This window comes from Oncorhynchus gorbuscha, linkage group LG04, assembly GCF_021184085.1.
Source record: "Oncorhynchus gorbuscha isolate QuinsamMale2020 ecotype Even-year linkage group LG04, OgorEven_v1.0, whole genome shotgun sequence".
In the NCBI taxonomy this organism is placed as follows: domain Eukaryota; kingdom Metazoa; phylum Chordata; class Actinopteri; order Salmoniformes; family Salmonidae; genus Oncorhynchus; species Oncorhynchus gorbuscha.
The window spans coordinates 56800790-56819886 of record NC_060176.1 but is presented as its reverse complement, the minus strand read 5'-3'; the positions used below and the strand labels follow the sequence as shown (position 1 = coordinate 56819886).

Here is a 19097-nt window from a genome sequence, read left to right as displayed (position 1 = left end):
AGGATAGCTGCCTAATACTCCCACAAACATTCATTTACAATGATCCACTGTCTTGAGAATCCATGATAGTGTAGCTGAGGTGCTTATTAGAGCCATCATCCCTCTCAGCAGGACAATGTACTTTATCATAATCATCTCGTCTGCCTTTCACGCTGCTACTACTTGGTAAACTACCTAGTTATGTGAAGGCCATGTGCTATAAATGGATCCAAATTGTTCTGTCATTACTGCTGTTTTTAATCCTGTTGTTTGTTAATCCTACAAACATCTTTTTTTACATTGGACTAAATTATAGAAGTTGTCGGAAACTGATTTGTCCCTCATAGTGAATAAATTGAATTTGGGAGAGCTAGTTGAGTGTTGGATTTATGATGTAACAAAAATTATAAAGTTGCATACAGGTCACAGTACACTGCCGTGTTACAAGACCTTGTTCTGGGTAATTACATTTTATAGACCTTTTTTGCTTGAAGACTGGAGTTGGAAAGTGAAGATCCTGGCCCCTGTAGTGTGTGTGTGTGTTTGTGTTTGTGTTTGTATTTGTGTGCGTGAGAGAGAGAGAGAGAGAGAGAGAGAGAGAGAGAGAGAGAGAGAGAGAGAGAGAGAGAGAGAGAGAGAGAGAGAGAGAGAGAGAGAGAGAGAGAGAGAGAGAGAGTGTTGCAAATACCAAGCATGGTAAATTGTCTACTATTTTGACCATTAGGCCATTTAAATGTGTCTGTTAGGTCTGGCTAGACACACTGTCTTGATATTACTGGACAATGGAGGATCCTTCTAGGGAATTATTTTTGGAAAATTGTCTCATTAATATAAGAACAATAAACATGAAAGGGCTGCAGAAGATCAGGCAGGCAGAGTGGTGTGGTGTGGTATACAGTCTGTGGAGGGCCAGACTAAAACCCTGGAAGCCATAAATTAGGGTAGCTTTACTTGAAGGAATATTTAATAGTGAGTGAGTTCCTTTGGTGAGTAAATTAGGATTCCGTTTCTGTACATACTATAAACATTAGAATTTATTAAATTGAATAAAACTGTTTTGTGGACACTATTGTGAGAACTCACTCTGCTTCATTGTTGGGCATCATTCCCCGAATCATAATAAAATGTGCACTTAAAAAATCAATTGCGGTATTTTTGCTTGGGGTTATCATTATATGAGTAAAAACACCCAGGTGTTCCCAAATGTACTTGCATGTGATTATTCTGCTAACCTCTCATCTCTGCTCCATTTACAACAATTTAGGAGAATGTTCAGGGCAGAACTGCCAGGCTATAGGTGTAAGGACACATAACAAATATTCTTACATAAATTCTCAAATTTGATTAATAAATCCTCTACGGGATCAGTGTCCCCCCAGTTGAGCTAATGTGATTATCATGACGTTGTATGTAACAAGAAACTTTCCCAGGACATTATATGGGCAGAAAGCTTAAATTCTTGTTAATCTAACTGCACTGTCCATTTTACAGTAGCTATTACAGTGAAAGAATGCCATACTATTGTTTGAGGAGAGTGCACATTTATGTACTTGAAAATGTATCAATAGGGGCCTCCCGGGTGGCGCAGTGGTCAAGGGAGCTGTACTGCAGTGCCAGCTGTGCCACCAGAGAGAGACTCTGGGTTCGCGCCCAGGCTCTCTCATAACCGGCCGTGACCGGGAGGTCCGTGGGGCGACGCACAATTGGCCTAGCGTCGTCCGGGTTAGGGAGGGTTTGGCCGGTAGGGAAATCCTTGTCTCATTGTGCACCAGGCAGGCTGGGTGCAGTGCGCGCTAATCAAGGTTGCCAGGTGCACGGTGTTTCCTCCGACACATTGGTGTGGCTGGCTTCCGGGTTGGATGGTGCTGTGTTAAGAAGCAGTGCGGTTGGGTTGTGTATTGGAGGACGCATGACTTTCAACCTTCGTTTCTCCCGAGCCCGTACGAGAGTTGTAGCGATGAGACAAGATAGTAGCTACTATCTTAAAATTCAAAACAAAAAAAATAAAATGTATCAATAAACCAGTTACGCACATTTGGGCAGACTTGATACAACATTTTGAACAGTAATGTAATGGTTCTTTGGATCAGTCTCAAACTGTACATATACACTGTTGTCATCTAGTGGCCAACATCTAAATTGCGCCTAGAGTCCTGAGTCATATAATGGCCTTTCTCATGCATTACAAAGATGATGGAACAAAAAATAAATAAAACACATGTTTTTTTCATTGTATTATCTTTTCCCAGATCTAATGTGTTATATTCTCCTACATTAATTTCACATTTTCACAAAATTCAAAGTGTTTCATTTCAAATGGTATCAAGAATATGCATATCCTTGCTTCAGTTCCTGAGCTACAGGCAGTAGATTTGGGTATGTCATTTTAGGCAAAAATGGAAAAAAGGGTCCAATCCTTTAGTTAAACACTGAATATTTATTCTGTAGCCCTTTCCTGCAGCCAATGACCTATTTGGACTCATGGGTAGAATTGTATTAATATTTAATAAAGATATTTCTTTATTTTTCTGGTAAAATAATCAGTGTTTCTATGTCAAACAGTTTTGTTATATTTCAGTCTTCTGTGATGTACATACAGTGTAATATTGGGATGATAACTCAAAATTGAATATGTTTTATCTGACATGGTACAGGTGTCTTGTTTTTTTAAGCCCATAACCATGTGTGTGAGGTGTATTCTTTTGCTTCAAAGTAGATTTTTTAAAGACTTCCAAGAATCTCTCTGTGTGACCCTGACTTATCCCACTGCACAGCAGGTTAAAAAGAGATCCTCCTTTTCTATGTCTCCTTTTAAGCATATACCACATTTTTTCTCATGGAATATCATTTAGGTATCCAGTACATGATTTTAAAATATACTAAATACTGTACATGAAGAGTACACCGTGGGTGGCTAGCTGAAGAAATAACTTCAGCCTTGAACCAATATTTCAGTTGGATCTCTCATGCTCTCTTCTGCAAATAATTTGCTTAATATTTTTTTTAACGATTTTGTAATATGCTTATATCACTGTAGTAAGTCACAATATTTGGTTTCCAAATTCAGGGACTTGTATATCGCATGGCATAATATTTGAGTTTTGAGTTTTATTTTGGTTGTGTTTGGCCTGAGTGGCGGACATGATTTGGCAGAACATGTTGTAATAACTTAGAGTTCTCCGTAAATATGTGTTTCCATGACCTTAGGAATTGTCCAGGAAGCCACTGAAGGAAGAGCAGAGACCTATTAGTACTACATACATCAAAGATAGCGGTTTTAGCACAATACATACAACCACAGAGGAGCGACTTGAGCTATGTTTGTTTACAAAGCTTGGCCTTGTCTAACCAATGTACCAAGTATCAAGCTACTATTATCACACTGTACTCATGAATGTGCTCTTTGAATGCGAAGATACTTATGGAGTTGGATAAGAGTGCATCAACAGATGTGGTCCTCTCCTCTGGGTCTCCTGGAGTACAGTGTACCCGAAGTGCACTTCTCTAACACCCTCGTGTCCTGGTTGTCCTGGTGTGTGCTGCCCCCCCTCATCCTGATCCCGCCGTGGCACGGCGGACTAGTCCCAATCCCCTGGGAGGAAGAGGAATGTTTTCCCAGGGAAGCTCCACTCCAAAGAACCCATCCCTTACATAAATAAAACATCACTATGGATTAATGAGGTTTATCCCACGCAGAAAAGCTAACTGTACAGTGTGTCCTACAGTACACAATGTTCTTGACTGTGTGTGCACCACCATGTGTCTTTTCTCTGTCTGGAGTTAGAACCTCTCCATCCCTCTACTGTCATAGGGTTTATTATCACACTTTTTGCCATTATCATGTATCATCAAGGTGATATATTACACTCAGCTACTTTTTCCGTTGATTGTAGATCCGTATAGTTTTTCCTATACAATATTACTTGCTGGAGGTTTAAGGAATTGATATGCGTAATGCAATGTTACTGTAGGATGCCTGATCAGAGCGATAAGCATTATGCTCTATGGGGCCAATTCCTACACATGCCCTTCTTATGCACTTCTCAGTGGTTGTCATGTAGACTTACCTTATGCATCGTTCTGGTGACTGGGTGTATTAATACACCACCCAAAGTGTAATTAATAACCTCAAAGGGACATTCCATGTCTGCATTTAGGTGCCCTGCTTTGCGAGGCATTGGAAATCCTTCTTGGTCTTGTGGTTGAATCTTTTTTTTGAAAATCACTGCTCAACTGAGGGACCTTACAGATAATTGTATGTGTGGGGTACAAAGCTGAGGTAGTCGTTGAAAAATCCTGTTACACACTCTTATTGCACACAGAGTGAGTCCACAGAGTGAACTTATTATGTGACTTGTTAAGCAAATGTTTACTCCTGAACCTATTATTAGGCTTGCCATAACAAAGGGGTAGCATACTTATTGACTTAAGACATTTTAGCTTTTCATTTTTATGAATTTGTGATCATTTGAAAATAAATCATTCGACTTTGACATTATGGGGTATTTTGTGTATTCCAGTGACGCAAAACCTACATTTAATCCATTTTAAATTCAGGCTGTACTACAACAACATGTACTACAACAACACTTTCTGAAGGCACTGTAACGTTTATGTGTGGTCTGAGTTCCATAATGATTCAAATAGACTACAAGTCCCAATGTTAGCCTAATATAATCGACTAAAGCTTGCGACCCTCAGGATCATCCACACAGACGTGACAGAGGAATGAAAAGTAAACAGAATGGAATGGAATGAGCCTAAATGTATGCTACAATTGGAAGAAAACTAACACTGAAGTTAGAGTTATAAATGTTTGTGCCTATTACTGACAGTGGCTCTGGATAGTAGCTAATATTTAACATGTTACAAATTGTAAAATAAAATAGAGAAAAGCCTGGGCATATAATTAAAACATACATCAACTCATACATCAACTCGGCAGGTTCAGCCCTATAACTTGTCTCATAATTTTGAGGGCACACAATAAAAATGTGGAATAACTGCACAGTTAATTATAGCCGACTTCCCCGTGGAAAAGGGGCCATAATACCTGTCATGCTGATATGATTTTCAGTTTGTTTCCATATGACTGGTTTCACATTCGCCTCCAGGGCTCATAAAAACAATTGTGTAATCCCCTCTTCCAAACGGATTACTCATTCACCTAGCTCTTATCAATAGCTCTTATATATTTATAAATTACGGTGCACGTAGAACGCTGTTATTTCTATCAGGAAAAATGAAGTAGATTATTTTTTCACATGGAACCGATAGGTTTGCTCGACCATATTCAAGGTTTCTCGCACATAAAGGTGGTGGAATTATGAGGGAATTAAGTCAAGGTTAGAGTGTGGCTGACCTTGACACACCTCTGCCACACCTTTATTTCTTAGATCTCCATCCCGGATGAATAGCATGCTATTCTCATTCTTAATTAAGTTCAAGGTCAGAATACGCATAGAGAGAACAATGCGCAAAAAGGGAATTACGCTCCATTTACGAACACTTAACTCGGGTCGGAATCAGCCCCAATATGTAACAGGGACGTACACTATATACAGAAAAGTATGTGGACACCCTGTTTCTGACAGGTGTATAAAATCGAGTACACAGCCATGCAATCTCCAAAAACAAACATTGGCAGTAGAATGGCTTTTCTGAAGAGCTCAGTGACTTTCAATGTGGCACCGTTATAGATTGTCACAAGTCAGTTCGTCAAATTTCTGACCTGCTAGAGATGCCCCTTCAACTGTAAGTGCTGTTATTGTGAAGTGGAAAGGTCTAGGAGCAACAACGGATCAGCCACGAAGTGGTAAGCTACACAAGCTCACAGAACGGTATTTGGAAGCAATGTCAGCACAATAACTGTTTGTCGGGAGCTTCATGAAATGGGTTTCCATGGCCAAGCTGCCGCACATAAGCCTAAGATCACCATGCACAATGCCAAGCGACGGCTGGAGTGGTGTAAAGCTCATCACCATTGGATTCTGGAGCAGTGGAAATGCGTTCTCTGGAGTGATGAATCACGTTTCACCATCTGGCAGTCCGACGGACGAATCTGAAATTGGCAAATGTCAGGAGAACACTACCTGCCCCAATGCATAGCGCCAACTGCAAAGTTTGGTGGAGGAGGAATAATGGTCTAGGGAATTAAGGGAAATCTTAACACTACAGCATACAGTACAATACCATTCTATATGATTCTGTACTTCCAACTTTGTGGCAACAGTTTGGGGAAGGCTCTTTCCTGTTTCAGCAGGAAACAGTGCCCCCGTGCACAAAGCGAGGTCCATACAGAAATGGTTTGTCGAGATCGGTGTGGAAGAACTTGACTGGCCGGCACAGAGCCCTGACCTCATCAGTGCCTGACCTCACTAAAGCTTGTGTGTCTGAATGGAAGCAAGTCCCCACAGCAATGTTCCAACATCTACTGGAAAGCCTTCCCAGAAGAGTGGAGGCTGTTATAGCAGCAAAGGGGGACCAACTCCATATTAATTTGGAGTGAGTTGATTTTGGAATGAGATATTCGACGAGCAGGTGTCCACATACTTTTGGTCATATAGTGTATTTTTAAAGCCTTGTGTTAAAGGGCCACAGATCCAAACAGCTGTCACTCAACTGCAGCACAGGCTCAACAGGACTGCTTTTAGCTGGGTTTTGAACAGGCAGATGTGTGACCACAACCTAATGCAAATTCATCACCCTCATACATAGTTGATCGGTGTTTATGTTCGATTACATGCTGTGTAATCTATTCAGTTTCTACTTTAACTCTCAGTCATGCTCTCCATATCAAGCTATGTATCTTTTAGTGTATCTGCATGTACAGTACTCGTAGGCGTGTGGGGTGGGGGTGTGTGTCAGAGAGAGTGAGAGCGAGAGCGAGAGAAAGAGAGATTGATGGATAGATGGACATTCCCTCTCCATGCTGGAGAGCCCCCGAGAGCTTCCTGTAAGTTTGTTAAAAACACGGATGAGAAGCTGTTGATAACATGATTATGTGGGCGCCATCAGGGAAGGTGACATTAGAGACAACCTTTAGTGGAAGAGGAAGTCAATCAGTGGAGCAGGAGGGAGGTGGACAGCCAGCAGTGGGACGTGTGGTGGTGCACAGGGGAATCTCTGGCTACAGGCCAGACACAGGAACATGCGGGTAGTCACGGGTGTTATGACTGTGTGTGTGTGTGTTTTTGACTGTGCACATGTGTGAGCACGTGCGGATGTGTACGTGTGAGTGTGTGTGACCCACTGGTTTAAAAAAAAACAATTAAATCAACACCTCACGGCACGTGACCTACTTGTTGTGTTTATATACTGACATGTATGTGTACCTGATAGATCCACACACAAACTACATGTTCATATTTTTAAATGTATGGAAATTGTGAAGTATTTTGCCTGTAATAAATTGTTTGTTATATGTTGGGCCAAAGTAAGACTAACTTTCGCCATTTGGAGTTGGCTAATAGGGACCCTAATAAATCAAATCAAATCATTGCCACTGTTTCTGTTTCTGTTCCACACCTGGCTAGTGAGTCACTCACTAGTGGTGTCAGTGTGAGCCGCTATGCTCGTCACTCTGATCGTGGCTCTGTTAATCTTTAAAACAAAAGGCCCTGACGTGCTCAGGCTCCTACTAACCTTGTGAGGGGAGGCGCCTTGAATTACATGTATTCTTCTCTCTTCCAACGATGGCTCATTTTATAACAACTGGAAAAAATATCTTGAAAATCTTTCATCAACTCCAAAGGTGAATCATTAAAAGCAGTTTTGTCTCCTTGTTTGTAATATAACAGATTGTGAAATTCCAGGTTGTTTAATACAGTGCAATACAATCATTGACAGCAATATTACTAAATTTACATTATCTTATGGAGGTTTGACAGCTGTTACAGGACCTTGTACCAACACTACAGAATGAGGACAGAGACCAATAAATCCCCCAGCTCTAGGTTGATTTCCATGGCCATAGGTTAAGGTGGGGTTTCACCATGTAGTTTTTCCATTGTGATCGCAAATGTTTTATAACAACATAGGCAATACAATGGACTAACCTTGAATTAACAACATATGAAAGAATAAAGGGTGTGCGTATGTTTTTGTGTGTGTTTGTATATCACGTCCCCCGAAAAAGCTCCACTGAACCCTCTCCCACGTGACAGACAGGCCCAACAGGCCCGGACACACAATGAACAGATCCTTAGAGATAGCCAGTGTTTACTGGAGGGTTGTCAGGGACTCCTCCACGCTGAGGTAATAAGGAAGGGATTATTTGCTTTGGCTGCAGAAGAGGGCTCTAATCAGATCACTGCGACATGTGAGTGCAGTATTTTATTTTTCGCCACCCAATTCTCTCCCTCCCTTCTTATTCTCTACTCTACTCTCCTGTATGTCTGTCTTGTCTGACCGTCCCTCCCTTCCTGTCATGTTTACTACTCAGTTTCTCCGATTGTAAAAGAGGTATGTGTGAGTAAGTAAAGGAGCTCTTTCCTTCTCCGTTTGCTTGTTTAGTGAAAAATAACTAGTATACAGCCCATAAAAGCATGGCTTTTGGGACAGATGCCTGATATAATTTTCCTCTCAATGACAATCTCTTGTTTTTGCATGTCCTCCCTATTCAGTATGTGGGAGAAGAGGGAGGGTAAGATAGATCAGTCACGTTTGTGGAATTGAATTTCCATGGCAGATTGACACACATCACCAGCTTTATCTGATGGTGCATGACAGTTATTGTAATGAAACGCCAATGGAGGCGAGCCAGGAAAGGTGAAGATAATGCCAAGGCACACAGGCCATTCATGGCACAATCCAGCTCTTTATTTCTTTGGGTATTCCATGCTTTATCACTCCAGGAAGTGATAGCTGGGGCATGTGAGGGGTGTATGTGGGCAGGAGGAGCGCTGGTCTAGAGGAGTGAAGGAATATCTCTGGTAACTGATGGAGCTTCACTCCACTGCATTGTGTTCGGAAATAACTCCCTGATGGAGATAAGACACCTTTATATAGAGGACAGACAATGGCAGTTTATATCCACTGTGCTAAAAATGTTAGTGCCCTACTTGGAAATAAATTGTATACACAATGACTACAGACATTAAGAATAAGCCTGTTTTTCCTGAACACTTTATGTCTCATGGCATGTCTCTGATGGAATTTGGTGTGATGCTTTCGTCCATCCCATTATCGTCAAACAGAAGATGAAAACATAAGGCTATTTAATCAATTCTAGAATAATACTTAAACATAACAAAATGTAGAAAAAGTCAAGGCGTCTGACCCTCATGCAGGAATTGGGGATTGTGGTATGAGCACAGTCGGTCTGGACTAGTCATCTGATACATATTTTACATTCTATTTTAGATTAAAGACGTCCCGTGTGCAGTCCCTTACAGTCTTTAGGAAGCTCATGATGCCCGAGCCGCCGGTGCCCTTCTCCTCCAGTGCCGTGGGCGCCCTGCTGACAGTCTCTTCCTGGGAAATGTTCCCCTGGTTTCGGAGCTGTCGGGCACGGGCAGCGGGCACAGTGATGAAGCGGCTGACCACGTTGATGTGGTAGCTACGGAGGGCAAGCAGCTTGGTCACACAGAGCTGGAAGGCTGCGGTTAGCGGCTCACAGGCCTGCTGCTGGACAAAGCCTCGCAGGGAGGGCTGCAGAGAGATGTCCTGGATCAGACGCTTGTGGGAAGGGGGCATGTAGTTCCTCATACGGGTCAGAAAGGCACCTGTACATGTAGATAGCACATTCACCCTCACTGGAAATGACGTCTTTAGGATACCTAAGTGCAAAAGATGTGTCTATGTAGAATAAAACAGACGTCTATGTCTGTATAACACGTGTTACAACTCTTTGTGGTGAACATTTCCTTATTACATAAGAAAAGGCCTGTTAAAAAGTATCTCTGCATAACATTGATGGATTTTTGTGCGGTAATATCTTTTGTACACACTGACTCTTCTGGACCTTTGCTTTCTTACCACTCATTGCTTCATGTTTGACACCCAGCAGCTCATCAAAGCAGTGCAGAAGACTGCTCTGGGCAGCACTCCCACCAGAATACTCCATAGGCTCTGCCTGGACGCCCTCATACACCAACCCAGCTGGCATGGAGGAGTTGTCTTTCCACCTGACCAACATACATACAGGTATATAATACAATGAGTATACAAAAACGTTAATAACACCTGTTCTTTGCATGACATAGACTGACCAGGTGAATTCAGGTGAAAGGTCTGATCCCTCATTGATGTCACGTGTTAAATCCACTTCAATCAGTGTAGATGAAGGGGAGGTGACAGGTTAAAGAAGGATATCTAAGCCTTGAGACAAATGAGACGTGGATTGTGTATGTGTGACATTCAGAGGATGAATGGGCAAGACAAAAGATGTAAGTGCCTTTGAACAGGGTATCGTAGTAGGTGCCAGGCGCACTGGTTTGTGTCAAGAACTGAAATGCTGCTGGGTTTTTCACGCTCAACAGTTTCCCGTGTGTATCAAGAATGGTCCACCACCCAAAGCACATCCAACCAACTTGACACTACTATGGGACACATTGGAGTCAACATGCGCCAGCTTGAATGCTTTCGACACCTTGTAGAGTCCATGCCCAGACAAATCGAGGCTGTTCTGAGGGAAACTCAATATTAGGAAGGTGTTCCTAATGTTTGGTATTCTCAGTATATAGTCATAAATTACATGTATATTATATGCGTCATTAACTTTTGTCAGACATAAAAACTCATTTTATATCGTCTAGGCCTAGGGGTATTCAGTACCTACCCAGACAGATAGATCCTCATAATGCCATAGAAGACTTCTGGTTTGACATACACTGGAACAACATAAGAGACATCTACATGCTGAGAATGCAGGTGAACTGGACTGAATGTCAATGCAGTAAAAAATCTCATCTGTTTCAACTGTACCATGCATCAGTTTAAGTGCATCTGTCATGCCCTGTATGGCCTGGCTGAATTCCTCTAGTGCTCTGGTTACAGTCTCAGCATCACCGCGCTGGACCCCATTAATAACCAAAGGAATACTCTGAAACACAACAAAACATCACAAATCAACATAACACTATGGATATTATCTGCTCAGTTATGTGAGCTACTGTAGTATTTTTTATTTGTGTGTCTTGTCTATTTTGTCTTTACTAGTCACAACTAAAAGACCACTGTTTCCTCTGACGGTTTCATGCCTGTCCTTTTCAGAAAGTGCAATACATGTGTGGCCAACTGGACATAAGATTATACAGCTCTTTGTGTGTTTCAGGAGAGGCCTCCACCTTAATGGCTGGCACTGCAGCCAGCTCCACTTGCAGAGTGACCATGAAGAACCCTCTCACACTGTCCCCACCAGGTAGCGTGACAAGCAGTTCCAAGTTCCTGGGAAAGCGATGAAAACAACAACTATCACCAAGGCCACAATGACAGCTGGTAAGAAGTCAAAGTTCCAGCAAACATTTTATGAGATTTACAAATTGTATTAGCTAACAAGCAAAGACTATTGGAATGTGTGGAATCTACAAAGACAGCTTGTTGGAATCAGTTATTCAAGGCGATACTTACTCCATGTCAAACAGTCTGGTATGGAAGATGAGGGGGTGACATGAAAAATAAACACATTTTCCTTAAATATCACTGACAGACAAAAATAGAATTGTGTAACAGGAGATTGTTGAGTGTTCTAATCTTACCCCTGTGGATCCCTCTTCCTCCAGTTAGCCAATACTGCGTCTGCATGGGTAAGGATGGGAGGAAGTCCTAGGCGCTGAGACACCTCACAGTATGGAATGGCCAGGTTGCGGGGAAGCATCTTATGGGAGATAAGAGTTCATATCAGAGGGACTTGCTGTTATATAACAGCTGATACTCAGTGTATTGCATGATGACTGGGGTTACATTTACAGATAGCCAATGTACATACAGTAAGTCCCTAATGTGCATGGATCTAGTAATGATTTGTTGCTCTTCATATCCCTGGTACCATCTCCAATTCGCACAGATCTACAGATGACACAATCTCTGTTGCAATCCACACTGCCCTTTCCCACCTGTACAAAAGGAACATCTACGTGAGAATGCTGTTCATTGACTACAGCTCAGCATTCAACAACATAGTGCCCTCCAAGCTCATCACTAAGCTAAGGACCCTGGGACGGGATCCTAGACTTCCTCACAGACCACTTCCAGGTGGTGAGGGTAGGCAACAACAAATCTGCCACTCAGACCATTAACACGGGGGCCCCTCTGGGGGCGTGCTCAGTCCACTCCTGTTCTCCCTGTTCACCCACGTCTGCGTGGCCACGCACAACTCCAACGGTGGTTGTGTTGTGATTCCAAAAAGCTGATTCCAACAAGCTGTCTTTGTAGATTCCACACACGACTCCAACACCATAATTAAGTTTGCCAGTGACACAAGAGTGGTAGGCCTGATCACCGACAACGATGAGACAGCCTATAGGGAGGAGGTCAGAGACCTGACCATGTGGTGCAAGGACAACAACCTCTCCCTCAACCGGATCAAGACAAAGGAGATGATTGTGGACTACAGGAAAATGAGGACCGAGCACGCACCCATTCTCATCGATGCAGTTGCAGTGGAGCAGGTTGAAAGCTTCAAGTTCCTTGGCGTCCACATCACCAACAAACTAACATGGTCCAAGCACACCAAGACAGTCATGAAGAGGGCATGACAAAACCTATTGCCCGTCCGGAGACTGAAAAGATTTGGCATGGGTCTTCAGATACTCAAAAGGTTTTACCCTGCACAATCGAGAGCATCCTGATGGGTTGCATCACTGCCTGGTATGGCAACTGCTCGACATCCGACCGCAAGGCACTACAGAGGGTAGTGCGTACAGCCCAGTACATCACCGGGGCAAAGCTTCCTGCCATCCAGGACCTCTATACCAGGCAGTGTCAGAGGGAGGCCCTAAAAATTGTGAAAGACTCCAGCCACTCTTGTCATAGACTGTTCTCTCTGCTACTGCACGGCAAGCGGTACCGGAGTGCCAAGACTAGGTCCAAGAGGCTTCTAAACATCTTCTACCCCCAAGCCATAAGACTCCTGAACATCTAATCAAATGGCTACCCAGACTATTTGCATTGCCCCCCTTCTACACTGCTGCTACTCTCTGTTATTATCTATGCATAGTCACTTAAATAACTTTACCTACATGTACATATTACCTCAACACCGGTGCCCCCGCACATTGACTGTGTACCGGTACCCCCTGTATTTAGCCCTGCTATTGTTATTTACTGCCACACTTTAATTATTTGTTATTCTTATCTCTTACTTTTTATTGGGGGGGTATTTACTTAAAACTGCATTGTTGGTTAAGGGCTTGTAAGTAAACATTTAACTGTAAAGTCTACACCTGTTGTATTCAGCGCTTGTGACAAATACAATTTGATTTGATTTTGTAGGCCTGATCACTGACGACGATGAGACAGCCTATAGGGAGGAGGTCAGAGACCTGGCAGTGTGGTGCCAGGACAACATCATCTCCCTCAATGTCAGCAAGACAATGGAGCTTATCGAGGACTAGAGGAAACGTAAGGCCGAACACGACCCTATTTACAGGGGCTGTAGTAGAGCGGGTCGATAGATTCAAGTTCCTCGGTGTCCACATCACTAAGGACCAATCATGGTCCAAATACACCAACACAGTCGTGAAGAGGGTATGACAACGCCTCTTCCCCCCCCTCAGGAGACTGAAAAGATTTGGCATTGTTCCTCAGATCCTCAAAATGTTCTACAGCTGCACCATTGAGAGCATCTCAACTGGCTGCATCATCCCTTTGCATGGCAACTGCTTGGCATCTGACCCCAAGGCGCTACAGAGGGTAGTGCATACGGCCCAGTACATCACTGGGGCCAAACTCTCTGCTATCCAGGACCTCTGTACCAGGCGGTACCGGAGTGCCAAGTCTGTAACCAAATGCCACCTGAACAGCTTCTACGCCCAGCGTCTACCCAGACTATTTACATTGACTCCCTTAGTTATTTATTCCTTTACCGTTTGCACTGCCTTCCTTGCACATGCTCTATGCACACTCACTAGACTCTACCCACACACTCACACACCCTATACACACACACTCACTAGACTCTACCCACACACTCACACACCCTATACACACACACTCACTAGACTCTACCGACACACTCACACACCCTATACACACACACTCACTAGACTCTACCCACACACTCACACACCCTATACACACACACTCACTAGACTCTACCCACACACTCACACACCCTATACACACACACTCACTAGACTCTACCGACACACTCACACACCCTATACACACACACTCACTAGACTCTACCCACACACTCACACACCCTATACACACACACTCACTAGACACTACCGAGACACTCACACACAATACATACGCTCACACACACTTACTAGACTCTACCGAGACACTCACACACAACACATACGCTCACACACACACAAAACATTCTCACTAGACTCCACCCACACACTCACACACACTATACACACACACTCACTGGACTCTACCCACACACTCACTAGACTCTGCCCACACACTCTCTCACACACACACACACACACACTAGACTCTGCCCACACACTCTCTCTCTCACACACACACACACACACACACACACACACACACACACACACACACACACACACACACACACACACACACACACACACACACACACACACACACACACACACACACACACACACACACTAGAGTCTACCCACACACACATACACATTAACTAGACTCTACCAACACCCTCACACATACTACACTGACACTCCAACTCACACACACACTACATACGCTCACACACATATACACACACCCGCACATACACACTCACACTAGAAAGTGTGGACACACTTTCACATTTCACACATGCTGCTGCTACTGTTTATTATACAGTGCATTCAGAAAGTATTCAGACCCCTTTACTTTTTCCACATTTTGTTACTTTACCGCCTTATTCTGAAATTGATTCAATTGTACACCATAATGAAAAAGCAAAAACTATTTTTAGAAATTTTTGCAAATGTATATTTGAAAAAAGAATGGGAATATCACATTTACATAAATATTCAGACCCTTTACTCGTCACTTTGTTGAACCACATTTGGCAGTGATTACAGCTTCGAGTCTTTTTGGGTATGACGCTACAAGCTTGGCACATCTGTATTTGGGGAGTTTCTCCCATTATTCTCTGCAGATGCTCTCAAGCTCTGTCAGGTTGGATGGGGAGCGTCGCTTCACAGCTATTTCCAGGTCTGTCCACAGATGTTTGATAGGATTCAAGTCCAGGATCTGGCTGGGTCACTCAAGGACATTCAGAGACTTGTCCCGAAGATACTCCTTTGTTGTCTTGGCTGTGTGTTTAGGGTCATGGTCCTGTTGGAAGGTAAACCTTCGCCCCAGTCTGAGGTGCTGAGCACTCTGGATCAGATTTTTATCAAGGATCTCTCTGTACTTTGCTCCGTTCATCTTTCCTTCGAGCCTGACTAGTCTTACAGTCCCTGCTGCTGAAAAACATCCCCACAGCATGATGCTACCACCTTCATGCTTCACCGTAGGGATGGTGCCAGGTTTCCTCCAGATGTGCCCCTTGGCATTCAGGTCAAAGAGTTCAATCTTGGTTTGATCAGACCAGAGAATCTTGTTTCTCATGGTCAGAGTCCTTTAGGTGCCTTTTGGCCAACTCCAAGTGGGCTGTCAGGTGCCTTTTACTGAGGAGTGGCTTCCGTCTGGCCAATCTACCATAAAGGCCCGATTGGTGGACTGTTGCATGAGATGGTTGTCCTTCTGGAAGGTTCTCCCATCTCCACAGTGGAACTCTGGAGCTCTGTCAGAGTGACCATTGGGTTTTTGGTCACCTTGCTGACCGAGGCCCTTCTCCCCTGATTGCTCAGTTTGGCCCAGTTTGGCCCGGTGGCCAGCTCTGGGAAGAGTCTAGGTGATTCCAAACTTCTTCCATTTAAGATTGATGTTCTTGGGGACCTTCAATGCTGCATAAATGTTTTGGTATGCTTCCCCAGATCTGTGCCTCAACACAATTCTGTCTCGGAGCTCTAAAGACAATTCCTTCAACCTCATGGCTTGGTGTTTTCTCTGACATGCGCTGTCAACTGTGGGACCTTATGTAAACAGGTGTGTGCCTTTCCAAATCTTGTCCAATCAATTGAATTTACCACCAGTGAACAACAATCAAGTTGTAGAAACATCTCAAGGATGATCAATGGAATCAGGATGCACCTGAGCTCAATTTCAAGTCTCATAGCAAAGAGTCTCAATATTTATGTAAATAGGTTTTTCTGTTTTTTATTTTTAATACATTTGCAAAAGTTTCTAAAAACCTGTTTTCACTTTGTCATTATGTGGTATTGTGTGTAGATTGAGAATATTTTTTTTCATGTAATCAATTTTAGAATAAGGCTGCAACGTAGCAAAAAGTGTAAGAAGGAAAGGGGTTTGAATACTTTCCCGAATATACTGTATGTCCTGATTGCCTAGTCGCTATGACCCTACCCACATGTACATACAGTACTGCATTACATCAACTACCTCATTCCCCTGCACATTGACTTGGTACTGGCACTCCTTGTATATAGTCTCGATATTGTTATGTATTGTGTTACTATTTCCTTTTTTATTTAGCAAATATTTGTCTTACTTTTTAACTCTGCACTGTTGGGAATGGGCTCTTGAGTAAACATTTCACTGTAAAGTCTACACCTGTTGTATTTGGTGCATGTGACCTAGAAACATTCATTTTATTTGATGATTTGATCTCAAACTTGAAGGTGCCAAAGTGGCTGGATATTTTGACCTTTGATTTATAGTCAGAAAATATGATCAGCAATTTTTTCACCTGCTGTGATTTTAGAAGAAAATAATCTAATGGTTACATGTGTCTCTCTTCCCTCTCCAGGCCCAGAATATTCCTACTAAGAAGGGTTGGTGAAAAACCTTGACTGTGTCATCCTCCCCCTCCTGCCACACGTAGCCCATGGTCATCACACTCAGGGCCAAGTGGGCCAGACGCAGCTCTCTGTGGCTCTCCAGGAGTTGGGTGTTCAGCAGGGGCATCTGAGGGAGTAAGTATAAAAATGGAGCTGACACTACAGTCTATCGCGTACAAATGTTAGTCATTATTAATACACTATGCTTGGAATATTACACATTACCCATTTACTTTGTTAGATATTTGAATGCTTCAGGCTATGTAATGAATCAATGAAATGAATGATCTTCATCATCAAACCAGATGTATCTTTTGTCATTATCTCGTCACACATGAAGTCACACATTGTTATTAACAGTGTGGAACTGTCACCAAAAGCTGTTGAACTTATAAATCTATTTAATTTCCACTGTTTAATGTCCTCCAAACCAGGTGGTAGAATTTCATTCCCCCTATTTCACCCCTTGTTACTTACTGATCAGCTGAGTTTTACAGTATAGACAGCTTTACCTTGAGAATGTGGGAGCGCAGCATGTGAGAGTAAATGAGCTCTGTAACATGCTGGGCAATGTCCATCCAGGGCTGGTAGTATGGCGGCAACTCTGCCTTTAGGGTATTGAGTCATATTGAAAAGTGTCAAGGTATTGTCCTGGATTGGAATGCTCTCATCTGCACTCCAAATTCAAACGCCAATGCAGTCTAGAGCAGGGCTCTCCAACTCTGTTCCTGGAGAGCTACAGTCCTGTAGGTTTTCACTCCAACCCTAATCTAGCCAGCTGATTCTAATGATTACAGTAGCTGGTTGATATGCAGAATCAGATTAGTAACAACTGGAGTTGTAGTGAAAAACCTACAGATGGATAGCTCTCCAGGAACAGGGTTGGAGAGACAAAAAAATACCAATACCAAACTACCTACACAAAAAACCACAGCTTGATTTGGGGTCTCAGGAAAATGAATGTCACTGTGTGAGGCTAAGAAAGTTATAACCTGCCAAACACATATCAAAATTAATCAATGCTACTTACTTTACACTTACTTTCAATCAACAAACAAAAACGAATTACTATAAGCAGGAGCAGCAGACCTAATGAGATTCAGCAAATACCAACTATTGACTGACACCAATTACAAATGCAATTGGTATCCATTGAAATACCTACCAGGGGTGCAGGGAGGATGAAGCCAAATTCCTCAGAGACATGGTAGGGGTCCAAAGAGAAAGGCTTCTGTGAGTCTGTGATAGTAGTGGCCATGGGGGCTGAAAGAGGGCAGTTTGAATGATCTGGTAAGTATGCAAAGTTAGAACCCAGCCAGACCTCAAACTGTCTAGAGCCCAGCCAGACCTCAAACTGTATGGACCCCAGCACAGAGTTCACTTGTAAACCGTGTCAACAAAAATCTGCTTACACAACTTTTCTCTTTACCTGTAGTCACACTATTGCACAATGGTCTCATGTCATTATGTGTTAGTAGTTCTAGGGTCGAGATATGCTTTTGGCCTTGTGATCTAGTTTGACCTGTACTGGTATCAATCTATAAACATGTCTATGCGAGAAATGTTATGTTCAATCAATATCGCATTCTGATTACCAGTGATGTCAAAATAGTAGCTTATGTGAAGAAAATAGTAATGCAGCAGCCTCATCTAGTGGAATATATAACAAATTACAATGGATAGAATAACATGGTGGACACATTTCGGTACTTATTCACATATGTCAATTAACATATGCAATGTCATTGTCTCAAGCAATGTCTTGATTAGGGTTACTGTAGCCAAAAACACACATGTGTTTATGAAAGTCAATAACTAATTAGTCCTTCCCAAAGGGGGTTACTGTTAACAATAGCTGTTTACTGTACAATGAGAGAGTGTGCGCCGATATGGGTGCGATGCAGCCTCTGGCTCATTATTGTTATCTAAAAACATTGTGTCTGGGCAATTTTTCAATCTATAGAAAATACATTACTAACTGTCATTACACAATTATACCATTTTGGTGTATCCAGTAGGCCTACTCTGGATTTCCTTTCCACACAAGGACATTTAACACTGTGGAAAATTACTGCTCTGGGTAAGTTTATAGAAACTTTCAACTCTAATGGTAAAATG

At 42.7% G+C, this 19097-nt stretch overlaps 1 protein-coding gene across 3 annotated transcripts; it reads right to left on the bottom strand.

Annotated features, from left to right (window-relative positions):
• Positions 1-9180: 9180 nt before the first annotated feature.
• Positions 9181-18354, bottom strand: LOC124034340 (indoleamine 2,3-dioxygenase 2-like). Of its 3 annotated transcripts, none has more exons than XM_046347405.1 (10): positions 18145-18354; positions 17492-17587; positions 16987-17106; positions 11679-11797; positions 11551-11565; positions 11268-11367; positions 10906-11023; positions 10760-10811; positions 9958-10106; positions 9181-9758 (listed from the first exon to the last, which is right to left on the bottom strand). In XM_046347405.1, exons 1-10 carry the CDS (start codon positions 18235-18237, stop codon positions 9334-9336), a joined length of 1287 nt encoding a protein of 428 aa, XP_046203361.1. In that variant the 5' UTR covers positions 18238-18354; the 3' UTR covers positions 9181-9333. The 3 variants fall into 3 exon arrangements, with proteins under 3 accessions (XP_046203361.1, XP_046203362.1, XP_046203363.1); XM_046347406.1 differs by having other exon boundaries at positions 9181-9704; positions 18145-18353; XM_046347407.1 differs by lacking the exon at positions 17492-17587.
• Between the last annotated feature and the right edge of the window lie 743 nt (positions 18355-19097).